This window comes from Perognathus longimembris, chromosome 17 (assembly GCF_023159225.1).
Source record: "Perognathus longimembris pacificus isolate PPM17 chromosome 17, ASM2315922v1, whole genome shotgun sequence".
Taxonomy (NCBI): domain Eukaryota; kingdom Metazoa; phylum Chordata; class Mammalia; order Rodentia; family Heteromyidae; genus Perognathus; species Perognathus longimembris.
In genome coordinates this window covers 44,274,673-44,292,328 of record NC_063177.1, presented here as the reverse complement: position 1 = coordinate 44,292,328, position 17,656 = coordinate 44,274,673, and the positions used below count along the sequence as shown (strand labels likewise).

General features: G+C 46.3%; 2 protein-coding genes across 5 annotated transcripts in view; both read right to left on the bottom strand.

The window, feature by feature from the left end:
• Map3k3 (mitogen-activated protein kinase kinase kinase 3) overlaps positions 1 to 3,810 on the bottom strand; it is a 67,170-nt gene extending 63,360 nt beyond the window's left edge. For 2 of the 4 annotated variants that reach the window (XM_048364979.1, XM_048364980.1), the window contains exon 1: positions 3,447 to 3,810. In XM_048364979.1, coding sequence (XP_048220936.1) covers positions 3,447 to 3,450 — 4 coding nt within the window. In that variant the 5' untranslated portion in view covers positions 3,451 to 3,810. The remainder of the gene's footprint in view (positions 1 to 3,446) is intronic. The other 2 variants (XM_048364982.1, XM_048364981.1) reach the window with 2 other exon arrangements.
• A 6,600-nt stretch (positions 3,811 to 10,410) lies between these two features.
• Positions 10,411 to 17,228, bottom strand: LOC125365129 (translational activator of cytochrome c oxidase 1). The gene is made up of 5 exons (XM_048364996.1): positions 16,742 to 17,228; positions 15,161 to 15,267; positions 13,605 to 13,732; positions 12,369 to 12,543; positions 10,411 to 11,769 (listed from the first exon to the last, which is right to left on the bottom strand). The coding sequence occupies exons 1-5, from the start codon at positions 17,010 to 17,012 to the stop codon at positions 11,569 to 11,571; spliced, it is 882 nt and encodes a 293-aa protein (XP_048220953.1). The 5' UTR covers positions 17,013 to 17,228; the 3' UTR covers positions 10,411 to 11,568.
• Between the last annotated feature and the right edge of the window lie 428 nt (positions 17,229 to 17,656).

Genomic DNA, 17,656 nt, shown 5'->3' with positions numbered 1-17,656 from the left:
AAAGCTACTTTTTATCCTTTATGTATTCCACTATATAATACTCAGTTGGATGAATATTTACTTTTTACAAATGTCTGCAGTTCAGTCTTAAAAATCTGCTATTTTAAAAAATATAAAAAAAAATCTACCCATAGCTGGGCACTGGTAGTTCACCCCTACAATCCTAGCTATTCAAGAGGCTGAGATCTGGAGGATAGTATTTAAAAGTAAACCCAAGCAGGGAACTCCATGAAACTGTAGTTCCAAAATAACCAGTAAAAAGCTGGGCTGGAGGCATGGTTCAAGTGGGAAAGCGCCAGCTGAGCAAAGAATCAAGCATGAGGCTCTGAGTTCGAACCCAGGTACTGGGGGGAGAGGGGATATCAACTCATGACATAGAAACATAATAATTTATTGTAATTCTAGTTTGAATCAAAATAGCTACTAACCATTCTAAGTCTACACAAGTGATCAAATACTAGCAAAACTGAATTGAGACTGGTCTTACAGGAAGCTCCCAGGCACTTTGGAACCTTAGAAACAAGACTCCTTTCTCTATAAATCATGATTGTTACTTGAAACCAAATTATCATTCCAGAACCAGACTATCTTTAATTCTGTTCTCAGTTCATTGAGGATTCCTGTAACAGTTCCAAATTGTTATATACTTTTCAGTAATATATCCCATGAAATTTCAGATTACATTTACAAAAATAAAAAATACCAAATAAACATTAACAAGTTAGTCTCTAGTATTATTGAAAGCATTAGCCACTATAATTACTAAAACTGGGAAGGAACTCTCTAGTGACCAAGAAAAAGCAACCAGTTAATCCCAATTTTAATATCAACATAGTACCAAAGCCAAAAAAAAGTATTTCCTATTATTTACAGGGATAAGTGTAGTTTCCACTAGAAATTTACTGAGGCTAACAGCCAATAAAATCTGATGTTTTTATTAACAACCCAGGTTGTCAAACAGGCTTGAGTCTGGGGCATAGAACAGCTCAGGAAAATATGACTATTAACCAGAGAACCTGAAGGGCAGGGACTCAAATTAGTTTAGTCCTTTCCTCACTGGGCTGGAGCTTAAGTATAAACAAAATATTAAGGAGTCCGTGTTTCCCTTGTGTCAAACCCTTGAGTTTGTTGGCTTATTAAGTGCTGGGAACTGACCCGAGAGTCTTGTGGTTGCTAGTTGAATTTATTTGGAGGTATAACAACCAAAGAAACTAAAGTGGTGATAAGAATTTTCATCATTTACACCACCAAAATGTAACCAGTATTTCAGATTGCCTATGGTGTCCATAGCTCCATAAAACCTACATTAAATTAAAGTAACTAGGTCTCTAGGAAAATTATTAAGAATTACCAACAACTATCAATATTAGCTCTAATTATATGTCAAAGATCATCTACAGAAAAGAGAAGAAAATGGCATGCGGAGAAAATTCTAAAAGAAAGCCAAGGCGATGGTTCTTAAACTAGCTTGCCTAATAATATTGTAGTCACCAGGCAAGTTCATTCCTCTCTCAGTCTCAATCCTTTCATGTGTAAGTGACATGAGGACAAATGAGACGATACTGAGTTCTTAGTCCATTCTGTCTTTGGGACTCTAGATCTACCTGTATAGTTCTTTTCCTCTCCAGCACTGCATCTACATACTCACATACCTGAACTTCTTGAAAACACATTGAAATGTGAAAACACGTTCACATCTATATTCACTGTACATAAGATATTTGTAGCCCTCATATCTGGGTACTCTCAATTGATTTTGCAGTTCAGGTTTGAAGTAGGAGGGCTGCACACCCTCGAGTATTTCACACCCCAAGTTGAGACTTAAGACTATCTCTAGAGGACTGGTGGAAAGATTTACTAGAAAGAGTAGCACAATAGGTACCCATAATTCAATCAAGCTTTACAGCATATTCTGTAATACAAGACAAATGTTTGTACCCTAAGGACGAAAAAAAATATTTGTGCTCCACTTAAAGTAAATATATTCAATACCTATTTGTTGAAACATATACTTAAAAACCATACTAGATTCTTTTTCTGTCTCTCATCTGAGAGCTTCTCCAGAAAACACTTCTGATGTACAGCAGGGAAAGGAAACAGACTAGCAAAGGAATAAAACCTTCCCACCCTGTATGAGGAACACAATGCATGAAATAAAACAAGGCAATGTCTTTAGAGTAAAAAATGTGGAGATGGGCCACAAATATCTGACATAGCACACACTTAATCTTAACCTACAAAAATGACATGACTTAGCTACAGACCAAAGCAAACATTAATATTCCCTTTTCATGTGAGGCATTCACAGAAGCAATGGGTGCTTTCACAAAAGATCCTTTTTCTCCACTGATGATTTAACATTTTTATTTAGGTCAATACTAGATATTTTGCAAAACTTGAGGTCGGGGAGCACAGCATCACAACATCTGCCCCCAACAGAAGAGGCAGAGTACATTTAGTATGTTACTTGCTATTACTTCAGTCCAGTAGTCATTTACTAAAGCATCCAAAAGAATGTGAAATATAATTCGGTTCCAATGCTGCGTAAGGAAGGCATTAAAAGCTCGTCTTAGATTACATCTTCACGGCAGTTGAAAATATTGACAACAAAAATGAAATGATATCATAGAGTCTTGGGTAGCGAGTTTCTTTCAAAAGTTACATAATTAAAGGGATACCGTCCGATCAAAAACAGTCAATGCAAATAAAACACTGAGATTGCACTTTTCAAACGGTAGGGTGGAAACAGTTACTCGCAGCACCCAGTCATTCCTGACGTCCATCCAGCCCTCGGCGTGCGGTACAGCACGCATTTCCCCACCACGCGGGCGACAACTCAGATTTGCACTTAATCACCTCGCAGCCGCGGATCCCCGCACGCCCTCCCCCCAGCTCTGGGACGCGCACGGAGCTCGAGAGCTTTGCAAGCCTCGGGAACTCTCACAGGCCGGCCTGTGTGAGCAAAGGGAAGGAAATGACACAGGCAGGAAAAAAAAAAAAAAAAATCAAGGAAAAGACACAACAGCAGCTGGGCCTGCACCAGGCTCCGGCCCAGGCCCCATACTGAGCTCTCCCTCCCCCGCCCCCGCCCTCGAGTTCCAGGGCCGGCTGGCCCGGGCTGGAGCGGGCGGCCTGGCCGAGCACGGGCACTCGGTCCCGCCGCCTCCTCCTCTGGATGCGATCGCCGCGCCACCCGGAAAGACAGCTGCCGTGTGGGTTCGGCCTTCAGGGCCGCCCCAAGAGTCCGGGGAACCCCAACATCTCCCGCCCGGGCCGCGGCGCCCCGAGCAGGCTGACGGGCTGGCAGCCGGCGGTCCCCAGCCCCGGGCCGGGCGGACGGACGGTCCATGCCTGTCAGGCGGTGGCCCACGGTTCCCCTCCCCTCATCCCGGGGCGGGGCATCGCGAGGCAGCGCGGGCACAGGCCGGGGCGGTGGCGACACTCACCCATGGTGGCGATGGCGGCGGCGGCGGCGGGGACCCAGAAATGTCACCTCCGCAGCCGGGACTGCATGCCGGGGGCCGGGGCGGCGGGGACGGCGGCGGGCCTGGCTGCGCGCGGGGGCCGCGGGCTGCGCTGGCTGCGCTCGGGGCCCCCGCCGCCTCCCCAGGCTCCGGCTCCGGCTCCGGCCGCAGCCGGGCGCAGGGGCATGGGCAGGGTGGCCCGCTACATCCCCGGGACTCCCAGGCTCTCGGCGGCGCCCTTCGGCCCGCCCGCCCGCCAGTCTCTCAGTCTCGAACTTGCTCCGTCGGGCCACCGTTCTCCACCTCAGGAACGCTCAGAAAAACAAACCGCTGGTCGCACAGCTCGCCTCCCTGTCTGTCACTCAGTCCGGAATCCGCGAATCACAGGCCGCCGGTGGACCTTCATCCCGCCCCCACCTCACTTCACCAGCCAATACCCAGGAGGATGCCGGCTACCCTCACCGCCCCCCTCCAGATCCCTTGCAACTGCCTCTCATCCTCCAGCTAATGAGCAGCAGCCCCCGACTAACCAATCCCGCCTTCTCTAGGAGGATGCCAATAGGCGGATTCAAGGCGGTTTCCGAAGGCTGTCTGGCGTCTGCCAATCATCGAGACAGCGCCTGGTTCCTCGACCTGCTAGCCAATCACAGAGAGGGCTCTGAGCACCCGCCTCTGCGCATCCCCCCGCTGGCGCTCTCAGCCCCTCTCCTCCGGTGTCAGTTCCTCCAATCATGGCTCCCGCTTGAGGCCCCGCCCACACCCCCGCCTCCTGTCAGTCACGGTAGGCTCCAGGCGCGCGGGCTGGCGCAATTCCTCGCGGGCTCCTCGGGAGCTGGGGTTAGGGGGAGGCGGCCGTGGAGGCTCTCGGCCCGTCAAGCCCTCGGGTTTCTCGACGGCCCTGGCTTTCTGGGCGGTTCCGGAAGCCGGTGTCTTGTTCCTCTCGGTGCCCAGCGCTGGGCGCGTAATCAGCGGAGACGCTTCCCGGGAGGAGGGCGTCCTCGTCCGAGCTCCCCTTTCCCGGGTCTCCATACCTCTGGCCCAGACAGCGGCGAGGATAGTTCCGAGGAACTGTGGGTCCCCACATTCTGTGAGTTCTGCCAGAGGCTGGGGTAGTTCCGGAATTGTGGGTCCCCCCACATTCCGAGTTCTGCCAGAAGCGCTTTTCGAAAGCACCTCTCTTCGCCTGGCGCGGGTGGCTCACGCCTGTAACCCTAGCTCTAGCTCAGCAGGTAGAGATCTGAGGATCCCGGTTCGAAGCCAGCCCGGGTAGAAAAAGAAAAAATCTTGTGAGATTCACCTCCATTTAACCACCAAAAAGCAGGAAGTGAAGCTATGGCTTAAGTGGTAGAGTGCTAGCATGGAGCACAAAAGTTCATGGACAAGCACTGCCAGGTCCTGAGTTCAAGCCCCAGCACTGACACCAAAAAAAAAAAAAAAAAAAGGAACACAAAGCTTTATTAAGTGGAAAGTATAAAAAAAGCATAAAGAAGAAAATACACCCCACCCTAGAGATTATCTTTGTCCTACTAAGATGTGCAACGTCTGACAAAAATTACTTCATATTGTTTTGTGGTGTGCTTACATTTTTTTTTTTTTGCCAGTTCTGGGGCTTGAACTCAGGGCCTGAGCACTGTCCCTGGCTTCTCTTTGCTCAAGGCTAGCACTCTACCACTTGAGCCACAGCACCACTTTTGGCTTTTTCCAAACATGTGGTGCTGAGGAATCAAACCCAGGGCTTCATGTATATGAGACAAGCACTCTACCACTAGGCCATATTTCCAGCCCTTATTTATTTATTTACTACTGGATAATTGCCTGTTTCATGTCTGGTTTCCTTGTTTCCTCTGGGCAACTCAATAAATGATTCTCCAACAATGACCAGAGTTACCCCTGTAAAATGTAATTCATATCATCTCCCTGCTGTGAACCCTCTTAATAGCTTCCTATCACACTCAGAGTTAAATCCCACCCACAAGGGCCCAACAGGAGCTGGTTCCAGCCATCTCTTCTACGTGTCCCTCCATCATTGCCCTCCAGCTACACTGGCCTTCTTACCATTCTCTGGACTCACCAATCTTTTTTTTTTTTTTAATTGTTATTATAAAGGTGATGTACAGAGGTGTTATAATTACAGAACCTACCAAGCTTTTTATCTTTTGTACTGCCATTTGTTCATTTTGTACTGCCTTGGAACATTCCTCCCTAAGATATTCCCACTCCTGAACTTCATTCAGATTTTTACCAAATGTCAATTTTTCCCCCCAAGATCTAAGGACTGAATTCAGGGCCTTGCACTTGCCTGGCAAGTGCTCTTCTGCTGAGCTGAATCTCCAACCCTGTCAAATGTCAATTCTTTTTTTTTTTTAATTTTATTTATTTATTTATTTATTTAATTGTTTTGGCCAGTCCTGGGGCTTGGACTCAGGGCCTGAGCACTGTCCCTGGCTTCTTTTTGCTCAAGGCTAGCAATCTGCCATGCCACTTGAGCCACAGCGCCACTTCTGGCCATTTTCTGTATATGTGGTGCTGGGGAATTGAACCCAGGGCCTCATGTATACAAGTCAAGCACTCTTGCCAATAGGCCATATCCCCAGCCCCAAATGTCAATTCTTAAGAGTAGTTACTCGGAGTCACCTCATCTAAAATAGCCTGGTCCCTTTTATCATTTTATGTTCCCATATTTTGCCATAGTTATCTTCGTAGTGCTGAAAATTATATATCCACTTGCTTGTTTGCAAGCACTCTTATAAGCTATGTTAGCAAGGACTTGTCGTGCTCACTGTTCTACCACTAGAACTTGGAATGATGCTTTGTACGTAAAGAACTACACCACAACTACTTCTTTAGTCAAACAGCCTCCTCATTTCTTTTTTTTTTTTGGCCAGGCCTGGGCCTTGGGCTCAGGGCCTGAGCACCATCCCTGGCTTCTTCCCGCTCAAGGCTAGCACTCTGCCACCTGAGCCACAGCGCCCCTTCTGGCCATTTTCCGTATATGTGGTGCTGGGGAATCAAACCGAGAGCTTCATGTGTAGGAGGCAAGCGCTCTTGCCACTAGGCCATATTCCCAGCCCTCATTTCTTTTCTTTCAGATGCTTTCTTTATGGGCTTCATTTCCATTTTCTGTTCCTGAGCCAGTCACATCAAACATTCTTACACTGCTAAGTGGATTTGGTTGACAAAAGGAAAAAAGGCCCAATAAACCTATTACCTGATTTGGTGAGAGTTCTTTTAATTCAGAGATAAAGTAGAACATATTTTGATTACCAGTTCAACCAGTTAGTTTGTTGTGTAAAGAAAATGTACACCTCACATTAGATTTTTATAACCAGGATTGGAGTTTTCTTCTAAATTAAAACACCCTTTTCATTTTGAAGAGTCTACTCCTATAAATTTATACAAAAGCATACTTAGCAAGTAACACAAGAAAACTCATGGCAGCAACTTTTGTAGGTAGACACCAAATATTCATTGGTTGGAGACAGGTAAAATAAATTATGGCACATTAATACAATAAGGTTTATGTAGCTCCTCAAAGAAATAAAGAGATTTCTTCATATTAATCCCAACAGGTATTCAGGATGCCTTGTGACGTGGGGAAACAGGGAGGAAAAAAAGCCAGATTATAAAATATATAGGGCAGTCACACTTTGGTTTTAGAAAATATTCATTCATACTTAGTGGGCAAAGGACAATTATTGAACCACTTACCAGGCACTGTTACATGTTACCATACATTAAACAGCCCCGTGAAACAGGTGCTCCTAGACCCCCGTTTTATATGTGATGAATCAAATATACAGGTGTTTTTGTCCAGAATTTGTTCCTAGCAGACTGGCACTAAAAAATGGAGTGATATGGGTTGCTAATGGTGGTTACACCTTAGGAAGTACATTAGTTTAAAAAATATTTTTGTTGCCTGTTTCTATAAGGTTTGACTTAAAATACCCAATGAAAGTAGCCTTTTGGCATAAACAAAAAAGTAACAACTGCTATCCTGAGTCAGTGGCTGGGCATGGAATGAAGTCAGGAGTAGTGCGGAGTCTATTATAGCATTACATTTTGCCGGACCCACTGGATATTTTTTTCCCAGCTCAAGGCTGGTGCTCTACCTCTTGAGCCATCCCTTCATTTATGGTTTTTGCTGGTTAACTGGACATGAGTGGCTCACCAACTTTTCTTCCTAGGCTGGCTTCAAACCACAATCCTCAGATCTCAGCCTCCTGAGTAGCTAGCATTATAGGCAAGAGCCACCAGCACCCAACTGATTTTCTCCTCACAGAACGTATCCAGAGGATCCATGGAAGATTGGAATCAAATTCTGGGATTTGGGGGCCTCTAAAAGCTTGAAGCTCTTAAGTTTCAGAGGGAAAACAAAGTAACTCAATCATATGGTTGAAGTTCCACAGTTGGCTGGAGGCAGAGCTTTCAAGCTTCAGGCTCCACTTTGATTTAGCCAGCACCTCTGGCAGAAGGGAGGTAGCTACAGACATGAACACTATGTGTGTGTGTGTGTGTGTGTGTGTGTGTGTGTGTGTGCGCGCGCGCGCATGTGCTGGTACCAGGGCTTGAACCCAGGGCTTCATGTTCACTTGGCTTTCTCTCTTAGGGCTGGTGATATATCACTTGAGCTAGAGATCCAGTCTGGCATTTTACTGGCTAATTGGAGATATAGTCTTGCTAACTGTTCTTCTTGGGCTAGCTTTGAGCTGTGATCTTCCAGTTCTCAGCCTCTGAGTAGCTAGGATTATAGGCACGAACCTCTAGCACCTAGCTTAAGAGTACTTCTTAATAAGAGTCAAGGTTGGGGCTGGGGATATGGCCTAGTGGCAAGAGAGCTTGCCTCCCATACATGAAGCCCTAGGTTTGATTCCCCAGCACCACGTATACAGAAAATGGCCAGAAGTGGCACTGTGGCTCAAGTGGCAGAGTGCTAGCCTTGAGCAAAAAGAAGCCAGGGACAGTGCTCAGGCCCTGAGTCCAAGCCCCAAAACTGGCAAAAAAAAAAAAAAAAAAAAAAGAGTCAAGGTTGTGAACAGCCTGTCCACTTCTATCAGGCCAAAAGAGTCTTGGAAGTAAGCCTAAGCTAGCTTGAAGGCCTGAGTGGCTGTGCTATTAAGATGATATCCAAAGGCAAGGAAATGCAAGTCCGACCCCATTCCTCTGAAGTCCTAGATTACCAATGCTGTCTCCTACTTGGACAGTAATGGTTAAAAAAGACAATTTCCCCTGACAAAATCAATACATAATATAGAAAATAAATCTCAGTAATAACATCACTACCCTGAGATAAGAAGTCTTTCTTCCAAACTTCAAACTTCACATTCATAGTATGTTCTAGAATACACGTTTTAAAATTTGAACTGTACTGAACTTTTTTTTCTTTTGATGCTGGTTCAAACCCAGGACCTCATGCATGCTAATCACCTGATCTATCTAAAGGTATGCAGTTTGGTTTTGTGTGTGGTGTGTGCCTATGCTGAGGACTGAATTTAGGGTTTGAGCTTTTCTGCTCAAGGCTAGCACTCTATCATTTGAGCCACAGCCCCACTTCCAGCTTTTTGGTGATTAATTGGAGATAAAGAGTCTCCCACACTTGCCTGTCCAGGCTGGCTTAAACCACAAGCCTCAGATCTCAGCCTCCCAAGTAGTTAGGATTATAGGTGTCAATCACTGGTGCCAGGGAGAATCTTTTAACTTTTAACATTTTTTCTTTATGTCTGTAATGAACTTGAACTCAGGGCCTGGGTGCTCTCCTTGAGTTTTTGTGCTCAAGGCTAGCTCTCTACCACTTGAGCCACAGCTCCAGTTCCAGTTTTCTGGTGGTTAGTTGGATATAAGAGTCTCACAGACTTTCCTACTCAGGCTGGCTTCAAACCAAAATCCTCAGATCTCAACCTCCTGTGTAGCTGGGATTACAGGCATGAGCCACCAGAGCCCAGCTAAATTTTAACATTATTTTATAAACATTTTCTAAAGAAATATATTTTATTTATTTATGTATTTATTTGTTTATTTTGCCAGTCCTAAGGCTTGAACTTAGGGCCTGGGCACTGTCACTGAGCTTCTTTTTGCTCAAGGCTAGCACTCTACCACTTGAGTCACAGCTCCACTTCCAGCTTTTCTGTGTATATGGTGCTGAGGAATGGAACCCAGGGCTTCATGTATGCTAGGCAAGCTCTCTACCGCTGAGCCACATTCCCAGCCCAAGAAATACTAAAAAAAAAAAAAAAATCTTAGCACCTCATCATCTGGATGTGACAATCACATGGATGCAGTCATTTTTATTTAACTAAGTGCAAGGTCTCTACCAGAGCTATCAGAAAAAGCTCAAGGAAAAGTTATTTCTGCCATTTTCTGTTAACTGTAGGACATTTCAGAGTACCACAAGGGGTCAGTGTAGAGCCATCTTTACAGGAGCTGTTAATGTGCAAAAGTGCAAGCAGGGCTTGATATAAGAAAACTTTCTACGCAACAATCCATATTAGCAAATACTATTAGCTTAGAAGGCGCCTATTCACATGTGTAGCCAAGCAGATTCCCTCAGTACAGATTTCTGAGACTAAGAAATAAATGATGAGATTTCTCCAACTTAATTTATATTCAACATTCTCCGAACAGAGCCTTTTAAATTTGTGCCAGTCTTGAGCTTCCCCCCACCCCTTTAGGTTAGCATTCTACCATTTGAGCCACACCTCCATTTCCAGCTTTTTGGTGGCTAAATGGATATAAGTTTCATGGACTTTCCTGTCTGAGCTGGCTTTGAATCACAATCCTCAGATCTCAGCCTCCTGAGTAGCTAGCAATACACGTGTGTGCCTCCAGCTCAGTTATTTATAAACAAGGTCTATCATTGGAAGATGCAGTGTTAGGTGTGTTCTCACCTATTTGGTATGAGATCATTTAAGCATAAAATACGTGATCTATTTTATAGGTTTGTTGATTTAAAAAATCACATAAGTTATGAAATTATAAATTACAAAGCAGCATATAACATCCCATTTTCATGACGCACCATTCAGATATTTGGATGGCACCTCATATGAAATTAATGAATTCCAGGTAGATTATGATTATGATATGAAAGAGGAAGGCATATGCTTTGCCATCATCTTGAGTCATTTCACCGATCCACTTCAATCATATCCCCCCAGCTCCTGCTTTCCAACTACTGAAGTCTTGTACAAGTACTCCACTGAGTTTCCTAGAAGCTTTCTTCATTCTTATTTACCTAAGGCGACTATACAGCAACTTAACCAATTCATGAGTAGGTGGATGACAGGGATGCAAACATCACTCCAGGCCTTGATGAGTGGTTGATGCTCCTGGACTTCCTTAGGAGCAAAAAGTACCACGGGCTAGGCTTCTGACTCAGCCCTACTTCTTCCTCTCTGTCCCCATTTTCTCTCTAGTTCCCAGAGGGCACAGAGGCCACACAAAGAGAATAAAGGTAATTTACTGCAGCCCCGACTACCCTGGTCTTCCCTTTGCAGTCTTAGTCTTAGAGCAGGACCTAACACGGGGCACCATTGAACAGCCTGTGCTTTATGGTTTGTAGTATGTTGTAGGTGTTTGAGAAATGTTAGCTACATGACTGAATACAAGGTTAGGCGATAAACAAACATCAGACAACAGAATGGTCCAGACAGGGCCACATTTCTATGGCCAACCAAAAAGAAATAAATCAACAACAGTCCCAGAACTAGAGTAGAGAACTAAGTATGTGGAACCAAACTGAAAGTTAATCGAGAGGTCCTAACAGCTGGACCCAAATTCAGGACAACTCAAGAGCCACACAACAACAATGCAGCAGCCAAGATCAGCCAGTTATTATTTAAGAGCACTTCCTGTACATAGACAGGGTTGTTCCCCACAGGGGTGAACTACCTGAGACCAGAGTCATATAGCTGGCTGGTCCACTCTGCTAAGCAGCCCCATGGTGGTGTAGTAGTTCCTTGGCCTCAAGGCCACAAGCCATCGACATAGGCCTCCTAATTGCTAGGCTTCCCACCTGCTTCTGATCTCAGAGATCACTGCAAAAGCCTGGGCTCCAGGGTGCCACTGGTCTAGGAGGAAGCCTAGGATCTGCACAGCCTCGTAAGCCTTGTTACTCAATGTTGTCATAGACTTGAATCACATCGTCATGGTTTCCAAGAGCTTGGATAAGGCGAGCAGCCTGCTCTAGGTCAGGGTCAGCCAGCTTCACCTTTGAGTGGGCGATGAACTCCAGCGAACAGGACACAGAACACAAGCCAAGGGAGTCAAGCTTCTTCCTCACTTGATGCAGTGAAGAGGTATCACAAATAAACTGGGGATAAAGGAGAGTCAGGAGGTAAGGGGCCAGGAGCCAGGAGGTAAGAGAACAAAGCCACATAACTTTGCTAAGTCCTGACTAGAACTATAGCACTGTAATGTATCACTGGGTTTAAGCTTAGTTTCCTTCCTTTCCTTTCTTCCTTCCTCTGTCTCTATCCCTTTCCCAATGCGGTGTGTCACCGCCACCCCCCACTTGTCTAATGTGATGGTATGGGGCTTGAACTCAGGACCTCACATTCTCACTCTGCTTTTTTGGTCACAGCTGCTGATAGACTCATTGAGCCATGCCTCCAGTTGCAGCTTTTTGCTGATTAATTGGAGATAAGAGTCTTTCAGATTTGTCTGCCTAGGATGGTTTCAAACACCAGCTCTCAGATCTCAGCTTCCTGAGTAACTAAGATTTCAGGTGAAGCTCCTAGTGTTCAATATTCTGCATCCTTCTCACTATGCTCTGTAGAGGATGCCCTGTCTGAACTCTTTGCCTCGCCAGTATTCTGAGAGGCAGAAAGGAAGAAAGCAAGAGATGCAAATCTTAAAGTACCTATTAGGGGTCTCTAGGAAGCCCATCAAACACAAAGGCTATGTACCCACTTGAAAAAAATTCTTTTCTTCATCTTCAGCTTCCTTGACATCCTCAGCTCCTGCTTCGATTGCCAGCTCCAGAGCTCGCTCTAGGTTCACAACTTGCTTCTCTTTGTCTTCCACTCCAACCACGACCACCCCCTTTTTGTCAAAGGAGTGACGTGCTCCTTCGGCCATCACTCCCCTGACAGGAAAAGAAATGCACCGGTGTGTGTGTGTGAATGCTTTCAGATGCTCAGCCTCCACAAAACGTAGCATTCTAACTTGATCTCTTCCCCACTCAGCCTATGGCAAATACACACACATACCCAGAGCAGCTCATAGCTCTATCTCTTTTCTTCTTCTTGTTTTTGTGACAGTACTGGGGCTTGAACGCGAGATCTTGCACTTAGCGTCTTCTCTCATGGCTGGCACTCTGCTACTTGGGCCATACCTCCATTTCCAGCTTTTTGCTGGTTAATTAGAGATAAGAGTGTCATGGATTTAACTGCTCAGACTGGCCTCGAACCTCAATCCTCAGATTTCAGCCTCCTGAGTAGCTAGGATTACAGGTGTGAGCCACCAGCGCTAACAGAAGCTTCTTAAAGGAGAAACATGCAGCTGAAGCTGGGTAAAGGAACAGTCCAAAAACATTCCTATCTCCTATTTTCTGCCCTTAGTAGAGGATGCAAAGATTTGGCTCATCATTTTCTGTACCACTGGGGCTCACAGGTCCTTGTGGCACATTTTAAAACCAGGGCTTTCTACAAAAACAGATGTGATCATGAGATAAAGTAGCCCATCTGGGCTGGGGATATGGCCTAGTGGCGAGAGAGCTTGCCTCGTATATATGAGGCCCTGGGTTCAATTCCCCAGCACCACATATACAGAAAACGGCCAGAAGTGGCGCTGTGGCTCAAGTGGCAGAGTGCTAGCCTTGAGCAAAAAGGAAGCCAGGGACAGTGCTCTGGCCCTGAGTCCAAGGCCCAGGACTGGCCAAAAAAAAAAAAAAAAAAAAAAAAAAAGAGCCCATCTATGCCCACTGAATACATATTTGGAATCCTACCTAGCACAGAACACATTGAGGGGAAATACATTATCTGCTTGAAGGATTCTGCTTGGAGGGAGCGGGCTTCAAACTTGAAACACCACTAGGGATCAGTAGTATTTGTCTTGTATGGGACTGGAACGTTAAGAAGGTTCTGTCCCCTTCCGCCACCATTCCCCCCTCTCATACCCTCTTCCAGCCCCCAGACACACACCTACCCATTCTTGTTCAGGATATGTCTTATGTCCGCCTGGCACCTGGAGCTACTGTTTGACAATGCCTCAACGAGCAGAGAAGAGCCACCAGGGCCTCGGCATCCATACAGCAAATAAATGTCCTTTGTTTTCTGCAATAAACAATATAAACACATGTTTATTTTCTGATGGCTTCCCACATGCCAACCCCAAACCACCAGCACCAAAAAGATGACTCCATGAGATGGGCTCTTAAGGCTGCAGCTTGGGCTTTCAAGTTCTTATTTACCCATCCTCTGAAAGGAAGCCAATGGGAGCAACTTGTGAGGTAACTGTTGAGTACCACACCATTTTGGAAGGGACTCTGCTTCCCTGGCCCCTGAACAATTAGCGATCTCTTTTTTTTTTTTTTTTTTTTTTTTTGGCCAGTCCTGGGGCTTGGACTCAGGGCCTGAGCACTGTCCCTGGCTTCTTTTTGCTCAAGGCTAGCACTCTGCCACTTGAGCCACAGCGCCACTTCTTGCCATTTTCTGTATATGTGGTGCTGGGAAATTGAACCCAGGGCCTCATGAATACGAGGCAGGCACTCTAGCCACTAGGCCATATCCCCAGCCCCACAATTAGCTATCTCTAGATCTGCTTCCCTTCCCCAGCCAAATCTCATGTTCGCTCCAGTTCAAAACTAGCCTTGGACACACTGTGGTTTGAGGGAAGCTGGGCTAGTTAAGACTTTAACACACACACACACACACACACACACACACACACACACACACACCCCACCAGGCAAACAAAATTTGATCCTTGCTGGGCATGATGGCACACAACTATGAGCCCAGCACTCAGGAAACTAAGGCAGAAGGATAGCATGTTTGAGGCCAGGCTAAGCTATAAAGAAAGACCTATCTCAAAACAACAACAAAACAAACAAAAATGATCATTAACTTTTTCAGATACTGTTATTTTTCCCATAGGAAAAGTATGCCCACCCTGAAGCTCAACATCCTGGTTCTTCCCACCATCACTATCACCTCCAACCCTTCTTAGACACAAGCAAAGAAACCCTCTTCAACCTAACATCAGGCCTTTCCTCACACTGTGTCTGTTCTTCCTAGGCCGTCTCCTGGTATTTGGTTCTGCATACTATCTTACCTACCCTCTTCCCAATTGTGCTCCTCTAACCAAAGGCCAACGACAGACAACCCACAGGAGCCTCTGGGTTGAAGGTTTCAACCACATTTCTATTCTCTCTGACAGTTTAGAGTGTATGGTGAATGTATGGCTTATGCCTATAATCTTAGCTACTCAGGGGGCTGAGATCTGAGGATTGCAGTTCAATGACAGCCAGAACAGGAAAGTTTGTGAGACTCATCTCCAATTAACCACCAGAAAACCAGAAGTAGTGCTGTGGCTCAAAGTGGAAGAGCACTAGCTTTGAGCAGAAGAGCTCAGGGAAGTGCCCAAGGCCCTGAGTTCAAGCCCCACAACTGACCCCTCCCCCAAAAGTATATGGTAGCCTTCCACACATGGACCCCATGGAGATTATGATTAGCAACAGAAGCGTCACACTGAAAACACACCTCTATTTTCAGAGCTGTCTCAATCGTTGACTTAGGCATATGCTTGCTGCGACACACCTCTAAGATGTTAGCCAGGTTGCTGTTGAGCTCAGGGTTGGGGCCTCCATCTGAGACAGAGAAAAAAGTAAGCAAAGACTTCTCATTATAGTGTGAGAGAAACTAAGGATTTCCAGTACCCACTACCACCCCCCCCCAAAAAAAAGGGCAAAATATCCATCATTTTATTTGCTTAGTTATTGGTAGAACTGATGATTTGAGTTCAGGGACTCTTGCTTGCTAGGTAGACACTCTATCACTTGAACCACACCTACAACTCCTTTTGGCATTTAAAAAATAACCTTTATTTAACATGAATATTACAGAAAACACATTGCATTGTTGTGTTTATTTATTTTTTATTTTTGAGGCGCAGTCTAACTTTATGCTCAAGCAATGAATGACCCCCCCCCCCACACCTGTGCTTTCCTATGTTGCAGGGATGACAGGCATGCAGCACTACATGCAGCCATTGTTCTTCCCCCATAGCTGAGGTAACCAAGCCACTGGTTGGGATGGAGGGAATCTCTGGAACTGCTCTTTGCCTGGGCTGGCCTGGAGCAACAATCTCCAAATTTCCATCTCCTAAATAACTAGAATGCCAAGAGCTGGTGGCTCGTGCCTATCATCAATCCTAGCTACTCAGGAGACTGAGATCTGAGAATCACAGTTCAAAGTCAGCCAGGTAGAAAAGTCCCTAAAACTCAAATTTCCAATTAACCACCAAAAAGTTGGAAATGGAGGTGGCTCAAGTGGTAGAGCACTAGCTTTCAGTGGAAAAAAGCTAAGCAAGTTCCTGGATACAAGCCCCAGTACTAGCATACACATACACATATGAAGCAGAATTATAGGATTGAGTCACAACACTCAGTTTATGTTATTCTTTATTAGAACACTCTATCTAGTAGCGTGTGTGTGTCCATCCTGGGGCTTGAACACAGGGCCTGGTGCTGTCCGTGAGCTCTTCTGCTCAAGATTAGCACTCTGCCACAAGCCATAGCTCCACTTCTGGTTTTTGGTTAATTGGAAATAAACGTCTCAGGGGCTTCCTGCCAGAGGTTGACTTCAAAACGCGATCCTCAGGGCTGGGGATATGGCCTAGTGGCAAGAGTGCTTGCCCTGAATACATGAAGCCCTGGGTTCGATTCCCCAGCACGTATACAGAAAACAGCCAGAAGTGGTGCTGTGGCTCAAGTGGCAGAGTGCTATAGCCTTGAGCAAAAAGAAGCCAGGGACAGTGCTCAGGCCCTGAGTCCAAGGCCCAGGACTGGCAAAAAAACAAACAAACAAACAAAAACCCACAAAAAACGCGATCCTCAGATCTCAGCCACCTGAGTAGCTAGGATTACAGGCGTGAGCCACTGGTACCTGGCTAGGTAGGTGTTTTGATAGTGTACGAGGCAAGCAATGAAGGCATTTGAGGAAGGTCAAGAAAATCATGAGCCAGGACTGAGAGAGAACGTCAAACCCAGTTCAGAGAGGCCATCGAGGCCTTAGACAGAGTGGGCATCATGAGTCAGCAGCAAATGACCATCAAGCTCTCACCTTTAACAGCCAGGCGGATACTGAGGCTGAGTTTAGAGAAGATGCGGCTCCTTTCCAAGTCCTTGGGACCCTTGATGTGCCGGACTTTGGACCATTTGTTGTGCCCGGCGTGGGCAGCCACGGAGACGTGTAATGTCCTGCCTGGGGACCGGCCGAAGCATCGGGGCTCGGGCTGGGAGGCGCCCTGGGGAGCCGCGCGGATCCCGGGACCTGGCACCCGGTAGAGTCGGGCGACTGCTCTGCTCAGGCTGGCGGCAGCCCAAGATGCCATCGACCCCGACCCTGGGCTGCAAACTGCGAAAAAAAAACACCCTCCAAACCCTAAGACCCAGGAGTACCCAAGGCGAGCTGGACTAGTCTGCTGTCGGAACAAGCAGGATCTAAAGCTGAGGCCACTTCTGTCGGTTTTAAGAAACCCAAACGCTCAGGCCCACCACGGAGAGTACCCGAGCCATAAACGACCCTGCGCCGTCCTCGCCGCAGCCGGGCGAGGGGACCCGCGATGGTGTAGCGCACTTCCTCTCCCTGGTCCGTCTCCAAAACCAGTCCCTCGGCCCGCAAAGTCCGTTCCGCAGTCGCAAGGTTCTCCCTCTGGGCCTTTGCCTTTGGGCAGAACCCTCAGGGTTGTTTTGAGGCCCTGGATTTTGTTCCCATAATGATCTAGTAGTGATAGTGTGAATTGGGAAACTAGTTTTGCTTCCAAATCCTTTCCTCTCTAGGAGCAAGTCCAGGATAATAAGCGTTTTGTTTTGCCCACTTAGTCTCTCTGATCCAGTCTCTTTCTGTCTAAAAGCAAGGGCTCTACCACCTACCTGCTTTACTAACAGAAAGGCTGAAACACAGCATAAGCCTTTGGACTTGTAACAATTTTTTTTTTTTGGTCAGTCGTGGGCTTGAACTCAGTGGACACTATCA